Genomic DNA, 12,130 nt, shown 5'->3' on the forward strand with positions numbered 1-12,130 from the left:
AGAATTGTGAGATATAAAGTCAGAATTGCGAGATATAAAGTCAGAATTGTGAGATATAAAGTCAGAATTGCGAGTTATAAGAATTGAAATATATAAAGTCAGAATTGTGAGATATAAAGTCAGAATTGCGAGTTATAAGAATTGAAATATATAAAGTCAGAATTGTGAGATATAAAGTCAGAATTGTGAGATATAAAGGCAGAATTGTGAGATATAAAGTCAGAATTGTGAGATATAAAGTCAGAATTTGCGAGTTATAAGAATTGAAATATATAAAGTCAGAATTGTGAGATATAAAGTCAGAATTGTGAGATATAAAGTCAGAATTGTGAGATATAAAGTCAGAATTGTGAGTTATAAAGTCAGAATTGCATGATTTAAAGTCAGAATTGTGAGATATAAAGTCAGAATTGTGAGTTATAAAGTCAGAATTGTGAGGTATAAAGTCAGAATTGTGAGATATAAAGGCAGAATTGTGAGTTATAAAGTCAGAATTGCGAGTTATAAGAATTGCATTATATAAAGTCAGAATTGTGAGATATAAAGTCAGAATTGTGAGATATAAAGTCAGAATTGCGAGTTATAAGAATTGAAATATATAAAGTCAGAATTGTGAGATATAAAGTCAGAATTGTGAGATATAAAGTCAGAATTGTGAGATATAAAGTCAGAATTGCGAGTTATAAGAATTGAAATATATAAAGTCAGAATTGCATTATATAAAGTCAGAATTGTGAGATATAAAGTCAGAATTGTGAGATATAAAGTCAGAATTGTGAGATATAAAGTCAGAATTGTGAGATATAAAGTCAAAATTGTGAGATATAAAGTCAGAATTGTGAGATATAAAGTCAGAATTGTGAGATATAAAGTCAGAATTGCGAGTTATAAAGTCAGAATTGTGAGATATAAAGTCAAAATTGTGAGATATAAAGTCAGAATTGTGAGATATAAAGTCAGAATTGTGAGATATAAAGTCAAAATTGTGAGATATAAAGTCAGAATTGTGAGATATAAAGTCAGAATTGCGAGATATAAAGGCAGAATTGTGAGTTATAAAGTCAGAATTGCATTATATAAAGTCAGAATTGTGAGATATAAAGTCAGAATTGTGAGATATAAAGGCAGAATTGTGAGTTATAAAGTCAGAATTGCATTATATAAAGTCAGAATTGTGAGATATAAAGTCAGAATTGTGAGATATAAAGTCAGAATTGTGAGATATAAAGTCAGAATTGTGAGATATAAAGTCAAAATTGTGAGATATAAAGTCAGAATTGTGAGATATAAAGTCAGAATTGTGAGATATAAAGTCAGAATTGTGAGATATAAAGTCAGAATTGCGAGTTATAAAGTCAGAATTGTGAGATATAAAGTCAGAATTGCGAGATATAAAGTCAGAATTGTGAGATATAAAGTCAGAATTGTGAGATATAAAGTCAGAATTGCGAGATATAAAGTCAGAATTGTGAGATATAAAGTCAGAATTGCGAGTTATAAGAATTGAAATATATAAAGTCAGAATTGTGAGATATAAAGTCAGAATTGTGAGATATAAAGTCAGAATTGCATTATATAAAGTCAGAATTGCATTATATAAAGTCAGAATTGTGAGATATAAAGTCAGAATTGTGAGATATAAAGTCAGAATTGCGAGTTATAAGAATTGAAATATATAAAGTCAGAATTGTGATATATAAAGTCAGAATTGTGAGTTATAAAGTCAGAATTGCGTGATATAAAGTCAGAATTGTGAGATATAAAGTCAGAATTGTGAGATATAAAGTCAGAATTGTGAGATATAAAGTCAGAATTGCGAGTTATAAGAATTGAAATATATAAAGTCAGAATTGTGAGATATAAAGTCAGAATTGTGAGATATAAAGTCAGAATTGTGAGATATAAAGTCAGAATTGTGAGATATAAAGTCAGAATTGCGAGTTATAAGAATTGAAATATATAAAGTCAGAATTGTGAGATATAAAGTCAGAATTGCGAGTTATAAGAATTGAAATATATAAAGTCAGAATTGTGAGATATAAAGTCAGAATTGTGAGATATAAAGTCAGAATTGCGAGTTATAAGAATTGAAATATATAAAGTCAGAATTGTGAGATATAAAGTCAGAATTGCGAGTTATAAGAATTGAAATATATAAAGTCAGAATTGTGAGATATAGTCAGAATTGTGAGATATAAAGTCAGAATTGTGAGATATAAAGTCAGAATTGTGAGATATAAAGTCAGAATTGTGAGATATAAAGTCAGAATTGCGAGTTATAAGAATTGAAATATATAAAGTCAGAATTGTGAGATATAAAGTCAGAATTGTGAGATATAAAGTCAGAATTGTGAGATATAAAGTCAGAATTGTGATATATAAAGTCAGAATTGTGAGTTATAAAGTCAGAATTGTGAGGTATAAAGTCAGAATTGCATTATATAAAGTCAGAATTGTGAGATATAAAGTCAGAAATGTGAGATATAAAGTCAGAATTGCGAGATATAAAGTCAGAATTGTGAGATATAAAGTCAGAATTGCGAGATATAAAGTCAGAATTGTGAGATATAAAGTCAGAATTGTGAGATATAAAGTCAGAATTGTGAGATATAAAGTCAGAATTGTGAGATATAAAGTCAGAATTGTGAGATATAAAGTCAGAATTGCGAGATATAAAGTCAGAATTGCGAGTTATAAGAATTGAAATATATAAAGTCAGAATTGTGATATATAAAGTCAGAATTGCATGATATAAAGTCAGAATTGTGAGATATAAAGTCAGAATTGTGAGATATAAAGTCAGAATTGTGAGATATAAAGTCAGAATTGTGAGATATAAAGTCAGAATTGCGAGATATAAAGTCAGAATTGCGAGATATAAAGTCAGAATTGCGAGATATAAAGTCAGAATTGTGAGATATAAAGTCAGAATTGTGAGATATAAAGTCAGAATTGTGAGATATAAAGTCAGAATTGTGAGATATAAAGTCAGAATTGTGAGATATAAAGTCAGAATTGTGAGATATAAAGTCAGAATTGTGAGATATAAAGTCAGAATTGAAATATATAAAGTCAGAATTGTGAGATATAAAGTCAGAATTGCGAGTTATAAGAATTGAAATATATAAAGTCAGAATTGTGATATATAAAGTCAGAATTGCATGATATAAAGTCAGAATTGTGAGATATAAAGTCAGAATTGTGAGATATAAAGTCAGAATTGTGAGATATAAAGTCAGAATTTGTGAGTTATAAAGTCATTGCGTAACAAAGTCAGAATTCACGAGTTATAAAGTCAGAATTGTGATATATAAAGTCAGAATTGCATGATATAAAGTCAGAATTGTGAGATATAAAGTCAGAATTGTGAGATATAAAGTCAGAATTGTGAGATATAAAGTCAGAATTGTGAGATATAAAGTCAGAATTGTGAGATATAAAGTCAGAATTGTGAGATATAAAGTCAGAATTTGTGAGTTATAAAGTCATTGCGTAACAAAGTCAGAATTCACGAGTTATAAAGTCAGAATTGCGTGATATAAAATCAGAATTTGCGAGTTATAAAGTCAGAATTGCATGATATAAAGTCAGAATTGCGTAATATAAAGTCAGAATTGTGAGATATAAAGTCAGAATTGTGAGATATAAAGTCAGAATTGTGAGATATAAAGTCAGAATTGCGAGTTATAAGAATTGCATTATATAAAGTCAGAATTGTGAGATATAAAGTCAGAATTGTGAGATATAAAGTCAGAATTGCATGATATAAAGTCAGAATTGCGAGATATAAAGTCAGAATTGTGAGATATAAAGTCAGAATTGCATGATATAAAGTCAGAATTGCATGATATAAAGTCAGAATTGCGAGATATAAAGTCAGAATTGTGAGATATAAAGTCAGAATTGCATGATATAAAGTCAGAATTGCGATATAAAGTCAGAATGTGCGTGTTATAAATTCAGAATTGAGTGATATAAAGTCAGAATTGTGAGATATAAAGTCAGAATTGCGTGATATAAAGTCAGAATTTCGAGATATAAAGTCAGAATTCATGAGTTATAAAGTCAGAATAGCGTGATATAAAATCAGAATTCGCGAGTTATAAATTTAGAATTGTGTGATATAAAGTCAGAATTGCAAGATATAAAGTCAGAATTGTGTGATATTATGTCAGAATTGCATGATATAAAGTCAGAATTGCAAGATATAAAATCAGAATTGTGTGATATAAAGTCAGAATTGCGAGTTATAAAGTCAGAATTGTGTGATATTATGTCAGAATTGCATGATATAAAGTCAGAATTGCAAGATATAAAATCAGAATTGTGTGATATTATGTCAGAATTAAGTGATATAAAGTCAGAATCGCATGATATAAAGTCAGAATTGCGAGTTATAAGTTTTTATAGTGCGATATGGCCTGTTCTTGACCAGGTTTTGTGAGATTCATCAGTTTTGTCTTTTTTTTTTTGTTTTTAGGAGGTATTGGAGATGGTTTCGCCTGTCCTCAAGAGTTTCCAAGCTCAGGTGAGTCAGCACTCTGTTTAATTCAGATAACATCAAATCCACCTCAAAAATGATGCTGTTCTCATTTATGTTCATGCTGTAGATATTTGGAGAATTGATACATTAAATTGCCCCTGTTATGTTATTTTAAAGGTTCCTCATTTTGTTTTGGAGGTTTACATGCATCCAAGGTCAAAAAACACTTAAAAATTTTCATAATGTACATTGCAGCATCAGCTCTTTTCTCAGTGTCTGAAATGGTTTAATCAAGGATTCGGTCTCTCTGACTGGTCAGGTGGCCCCGTCTGTTGTGATTGTCTTCTCTGCTCTGATTGGTCAGATGGCCCAGTCTGTTGTGATTGGTTTACCACTTACAGAACGTGTCAAAAACGAAACAGAAATGTCGACATGTCGACATCATGAAACAAACTCTTCCAGTCTCAGCTACAGCTTCAGTGTTTGAGGGCGGGGCAAAGTAGACGTTGTTCGTGGGCAACAAATGAAGACCGTCGGTTTGTAATAAATGCAAATTTAATACAAACCGACGTAGGTTTGAGCAGGAAGTAAGACTGGAATTACTGACGACTCAGGCAGTTCAGAATCACTTCTTTCTTTTGGGAGACAATAACTCCATTTATCAAGCACTTTGATCTTTGAATCTTTACAGACCTTTTACATTCAAAAACTGCCATATTATTATGCAGGTGATTTCAGAAAACACACAATAGGGGCACTTTTAAATAACATCCAAATCAATCGATTGCATTTAGGGCTCCGTCATTGTTTCTGTACGTCTTCTGTAAACACAAAAAGCTGTTTGCTGCCTTTCCCAGGGACACTGGCATCAGAAATCTCTCAGCATCACGTCATCCATATCTGTACTCCATCCCCCCTCCCTTCACTGTATTGACTGGTATCATTTTCCCGTCAGACTTAAGTAGCATCTCTCCTCCATTAAGACGCAGTACTGGAGGCCTCTCTCACTCTCTCTGTCATCCTGTTGTAATGGTGCACTCCCCGTTCCTTCCCTGACATGCTCCTGTCGAGAAAGTCATCTGATCTCCTCTCAAAGCCAGTGCTCGAGCCATTAAACAGCAGATCATAAATCATATTTGCGATCCTCGTCTGTGGTCCAGAAAGCTCAGGCATACTGAAATGATAGCGCAGGTTTCCCGTCTGATCAGGAATGATTCGCTGCCGTCACGGAGTCCAGCTGGCCACAGTTCTGGTATGCGGGAATGTGATGGCATTTTTGTAGAATGTCTACAGGGTTATAAAAGCCCGATCACAATAGAAAAGCGTTTTTTTAGGCCTGACATTAACATCCGATCACAAGTGGTCGGACGCCACAGATCGCCGTTCATGCCTACTATTACCACGCATCTCAGATCTGTCTCCAGTGGCCACTTGTGATTGGATTTCATCAAGATTTTTTCAGCGTAGGTCTCGTTGTGAGAGCGAGGTCCTGTTGAACAGACTTAACGTGCGCTGTGGCTGTAACAAACCTCAGTACTCAAGGGTGTGATTGTCTGTGCCATTAAACCTGCTCTGTACATGTTTTCATCATCTAATCTATTCCCAAAATCCTAGCCTGTATGCGTTTATATATACTAAAATGGATATCTTCTTTCATTTGGAAATGTGTGCGATTATGGAAGTAAAATGAGTTGCAAACAGGCTTTAACACTGATTTAAGCAACTGAAATCAGGGAATTATTCTAGAATATGTCTGTCTGTCATTCATCATACATGTTAAAACATCTTGATAAACTTTTCAATCTATTTATTTATATATATATATATATTATATATATATAAATAATATTTAGCACTGCTCCAAAATATTTCATAAGCTATAAATTGCTCCTTGTCAATCCAGTCTTTTTAACAGCATTTTAAAAAATCCTTTTATCATTAATCAGAACTGTAAAACTCGACTTAAAAATGCAAATTAGTGAATATAATTTTATTAAATTGTAGTGTCGAACAGCAATATACTTGCAATATATCATGAGTGCCTCAAGTACCCTATAGCTTTGGTTATTATATAATAAAAATATTAAGGACAGTAGCTGGTGAACAGGTGTTTCAAATCAGAACTGTTGGTATATTTTGTTTTAGCATGAATGAAACGGTGCATTTTATAATATGCAGTTTCCAAGATTCAAAGCAGAGAGGTGCATGATGGGTAAACTTCACAGGGACCACTTACTGTGCTGGAAAGTTTAACTGTGAGAGTAAACTATGAGAGCTGGCAGCGTTATGTAGGTGGAGTGTGTGTTTGTGTGTTTTGGGTCCCTCTGAAGAGCGCGCGTGTGTGTGTATGTTTTAGGTCTCTTCGGCCCTCGTTCTCCTCCCTTCTCCAGCGCTGCGCTTTCTCGAGGTCCCTGGTGGTTGTTGGACCCTTATCGTGCCTCTTTTAAAAGAGAAGTCGTTGGCTTTGAAGTGTTTGCGACATGACAGGTTTCTCTTTTCTTTCTCTGTTTCATTTCTGCGTGTCCCTCCCTCTCCTCCCCTCCTGCCTCGCCTGCTAATTATCGTTAACCAGGCGACTGATTAGAAACACGCGTCGACCTAGATTCCCGAAGCGTTCGGTCGCGTGAAAGGGTTAATCCCCGAGCTGGTGGCTGTCATTGGTCGTCTCCCTCCTCCTTCTTCTTCTTCTTCATCGTCATCTTCTCTTCTTCTTTCCTGTTCTTTTCTCTTTCGGAATGGAAGAGAGCTAATGAGGTCCCGTCAGAGCCGAGGAGAGGTGTTAATTTGGCCTGTGAAGTGGAAAGGAGATTAAGGACAGTAAGAAGTCGAGTTTACGGCTTAAAATACATCGCTGTCCTTATTAATCCAAAGGCCCTGGGAGACCAGCAGCACTTTTTGGTTTTATAATGAAGAGTGTCTTATAATGAAGGTAATTTTAATAAAATTTACTGCGAGGAGGCTCACGTCCGATGCCGTGTGTCTTAATAGAGTCGGCCGCACCGCTGGGTCTGATGTCGGAGAGGTGTCAGAAATCCTTAGTACGCCAAATGGCCCTTTTTCTCTCTTTGAGAAGTTTTACGCCAAACGGCGCTCACCTTATGATGGGAAAACATTTCAAACTTTTGTCAAGAACGTAGAAAATGAGGCCCTAGCCAAGCAAAACCCATTGGAATTTGTCATAACTCCCATCCAATCCAAATAGGAATGCTCTTATAAGATTCCAACACAATTCAAAAACTACATCTTTTTAAAGCAAATCACTTCCAATTGGACTATACTGATAAGATAAGATAAAATGCAATTGTAGGGTGTCATAAGGAAATTAATCCTGGCTTTTGAAATATTAGTCTGAAAAAATCTTTTTTTTTCTTTTCTAATTGGAGCATTTTATTGTACTTTTTTTACACAAAATATATACAAAATCTGTTTTGGAGTATCATATTTGATACATCAGGCTCTATGGCTTGTATATGACATACAGAGCTCAAGGAGGAAAAAACACCTCCGTTTTATTCAGAGGCCCAAACTGAGCAACAATATGTTGCAGATGCTGATATTTATGCGGCAAACGTAAGATGAAATTCTGATGCTTTTAATGTAAATCAATGAGACGTTTATAACAGAATAGCAGATACTTAACATCAAATGCATATAAATATCAGTTGTCACTCTATATCTTCCAATAATATCTTAGTAAGATGATATTTAAATGCTTAGTTTTATCATCAAAGCTCTGTAGTTTTAAAACATATAATGCAATGCGATACATTGATGATTGAGAGATGAACAAATAAACCTTCCTCAAAAGCCTGATGATCATATTTGATACATTTTAACATGATTTTTCTGAAAAATTATGTATAATCAAGTAAACTTAAGTTGCTTAAGTCCAGTAAGTGTTCATCTTGAAATATTACTTAACGATATAAAAGTTATTTTTTATGTTTACTTTATAAAAAGCTGAGCTGAATGTGGACGTTTTTTACTATTATACTAAAAGGCCTTTTACTTGCTAAAAAAAGTTTAAAATATCAATCAGACAACAGAAGCCATATATAGATTGTGTATTCATTTGATTTGCAAGAACTCAAAATAAAATTTTAATTGCTATCTGTATGAGTTAGCTAACTCAGTACTACAAGTTAGGAGCAATTAACTTGCATGAGTGCTAAAAAACTTAATACTTGTTCTGCTTACTTAAAATTGGGAACATCATAACTCAAAAAATTTTACTGATTACCTCAATTTTTTGAGTTAACCCAACTTATTTGGGTTTAAAGTGAGGTTTTTCAGCACAGTTTTGATCATGTTGGTCTTTTACAGACTGCTGGATAAACTGACATTTCTACAGGATTGTATTTGATTGTTTGAGATTTCTTATTGGGATCTGTTTGGGATATTCTGATAATTATGACCCAGATTCTGAAAGATGGAATCTAGTCCGAAAGGAATCTAGTGCACTTTCTTTTAGGATGTTTTGATGCTTTTGTGTCGCTGGTTTAAGATGTCAAGCCCAAATTAACCAGTCAGCTAATTTCCTCTCCCTCTCAGTGTCTGTTGGCGCTCGCAGAGAGAAAACATCCACGCAGGGCCCTAATTATGAAAACTTGCTTTACAAAGATAATCCGAGGAGTAATTTAGCGTGCACAATGAGAGTCGTGGCGCTGTGCAGATGGAGAATCTGATAAATAGTTTGGAACATGTAATTAGCAACTCGGTTCTGTTTCGTGCCATTAACCCCTGCAGCCCAGAAATCTTCACCCGCCATTATCAGACGAAGAGGTAAAGCGCAATCCAGCTGACTACACAGCCCGAACGAGACCCACAAATCATCTAGTGCAGCTTGTGGGGATTTGCAGTCAGACACCTGTTTTCTGGGGCAGGAGGGTCTCGGGTGCTTCAGAAGAACATTTAAGACACTCAGCAGTAAATTATTAATCTGTGGAGTGGATGGGTTTTCTGCACACGTGCACACATTAGTGAAATCGAGGTCCTTTGCTCCAAGTGGGTTTCGTTCTGGATGTGCTTTTTTCAGTGATGTGCAGAAAAGCAAAAGGACAGGAGAGGACACAGTCTCTGGGTTTTAGGGGTTTTATAGCTAATATAGTGCACTTTATTGAATTTCTGGGCATCTGACACTCTTTATGTGACACATATATAGCAGAGAATAACAGGAAACATGAACGTGATCCAGATATGTTTTATGTTTAACTGCTGTATCGCTCAGAGAGGACCTATTTAGCTTTAAAGTCAACATGAAATAAACATTTTATTTTATTAATATATGCTATTGTTCAAAAGTTTAGGGTCAGTAAGATTTTTCTTAAAGAAATGAATACGTTTATTAAGCAAGGATGCATTAAATGTGACAAAGACAATTATAATGTTACAAAAAAAGCTTTTGATCTTAAGCAGCACATCTGTTTTCAACATTGATAATAATCAGAAATGTTTCTTGAGCAGCAAATCAGCATATTAGAATGATTTCTGAAGGATGTGACACTGAAGACTGGAGTAATGATGCAGAAAATTCAGCTTTGATCACAGAAATAAATTACATTTTAAAATATATTCACACAGATAATAATATTTACAATATTACTTTAATATTACTGTATTTTTTATCAAATAAATGCTGACTTGAGCATAAGAGACTTCTTTCCAAAACATTAAATCTCCCAAACTTGTAAACATTAGTGTCTTAATGTGAAAAGTGCATGTAAAAAAAAAAAAAAAAAAAGAATGTCTTTATAGTCTTTTAATCAAAATAATATAGTATCTTGCTTCTGCCTCTTCACCTAAGAAAAATATTAATAATATTGTGACCCAATCAAATCACAATGAACAAACTTTTTCTTTTTTGAATATTCTGCTTCATTAAAAATGTTACATTATGGATTGTCATGTCATTTCATGTTGGTTTGAAACTTTTATGCTGAATCTCAGTATATTTTAGTTTGTGAATGAATGCTTGCTTGTTGTTGAGGAGGACATATTCTAGACATTCACAGTAACTGTAATTTATGCAACATCATAAATCATCGTACATGGTCTGTTGTTTGTTCGTAGCTTCGTTCGGGCCTGTGAGCTTGACTGACCTTGTGGTGCGGCCTGAATATCTGCCGCAAGGTAAGTCGCTTAGTCTTTGATCCAGCGACAACACGTAGGGCCGGTCCTTCCTCTGGTTTTTGATTAATTCCTGAAGGAAATGATAATTCATCTTGAATGTATAAATATGTTATGAATCGTGGAATAAATCAAAGAGTAAAGGCACGATAATTAATTATAGCAGTATCTAAGAGAAGAGAGCGCGGTGGGAAGAGTGCGTTATGTCGCTTGCTTCCTCTCAGCGTTATGATGAGAAGAGCTGTAATTACCTTCCTGTTCTAGAGGCTGCCTCCGGCTGTGCCGATTTGTACGCTCCTGTGGGCCTGCCGGTCGTAAACCTTTTCCCAGGCTAATTGTCATGAGGGCCTAATGCACTGCCATTGCGAAAGAGAGTGTGCGGATGGGGCGCGTCTCACACATGCTTTCATGGAGAACTAGAAGATATGTTCCAAAATGCTCCTTCGATGCCTTAAAATGCTGTCTAGGTGTGTTTCGGCTGGTAAAAAAAAAAAAAAAAGAGTCCTGCGCCAATTTGTATAATTCACATTTGTTTAATTCACATAGTAGAAAACGTCAGGGAATCTGAAAAACAAGAACATTTGAAGTCCAAGATCCTTTGAGAAACAAAATATATATCTTCAGTGCTTAAGCTTCTTTAATATAGATCAAATAAGTCAAGAATAAGGTGTGTGTGTGTGTGTGTGTGTAGTTGACTTATATTGAAGAGATTTATTTGTCACCATGAAATCAAAATTGACAATTCTTATTTTTTATGGAATAATGCAATACATTATTATATAATAACAATAATAACATGTGCCCTCATAATCTTGACTCAAAATAACTTAACCTCACTTTTGCAGCAACTTCTCTTCTGTTCTCTGATGATGTGTTTACTGGCGTGAGGGCGGGGCAACATGTCATTCACATGAGATCCACCAATAGCAAACCACAACCATCCAGTCATCTAATCAGTTCTCTATGGACAAATTAAGCCCCGCACTGTTTTCTTGTCCGAGATGACTTTTCACTCGAATATACGTCACAATATGGAAGAAAAGACTATCATAACTTCTGACTTTAGGCACTGAAGATTTGCTGTATTTTCCTTTTTTGTGCAGTTGCTTTTTTATGCACTTGTGTACTCTGTTGTCACTTTATATGAATCTTGGACTTGTTTCTTCAGACATTCTTGTTCATTTTATTGAGTCATTTAGGTGAGCTCACACAAACGCATCTCAGCGAAAGCCTTTCAAGGTTTAATTGCAAATCAGGGCACAGTTTAACCACAGTTACTGCTGAGATATTCAATGGACTCGCTATTATGCATATTTCAAATATTAACAAGGGAATATTTTTAAAAGCTCACTGTTAGACTGTAAACTGTAATTCAGTTCCCAAACTCATTCAGACGGTCTCAAACAGCACTTCAAATGATGCATACTAACATTTAGAAAGTTCTTTGTTCATGCTAATGTTAGAGATGTTAATTTACTTTTCAGCTAGTGTAACCTTGAATATTCCTGCCCTTCTTTGCAC

General features: G+C 34.3%; 1 protein-coding gene across 1 annotated transcript in view; it reads left to right on the forward strand.

The window, feature by feature from the left end:
* cux2b (cut-like homeobox 2b) overlaps positions 1–12,130 on the forward strand; it is a 171,314-nt gene that overhangs the window by 77,131 nt on the left and 82,053 nt on the right. The window contains exon 3 of the mRNA XM_067393496.1: positions 4,481–4,528. Within this exon, the coding sequence (XP_067249597.1) occupies positions 4,481–4,528 (48 nt within the window). The remainder of the gene's footprint in view (positions 1–4,480; positions 4,529–12,130) is intronic.

This window comes from Chanodichthys erythropterus, chromosome 9 (assembly GCF_024489055.1).
Source record: "Chanodichthys erythropterus isolate Z2021 chromosome 9, ASM2448905v1, whole genome shotgun sequence".
In the NCBI taxonomy this organism is placed as follows: domain Eukaryota; kingdom Metazoa; phylum Chordata; class Actinopteri; order Cypriniformes; family Xenocyprididae; genus Chanodichthys; species Chanodichthys erythropterus.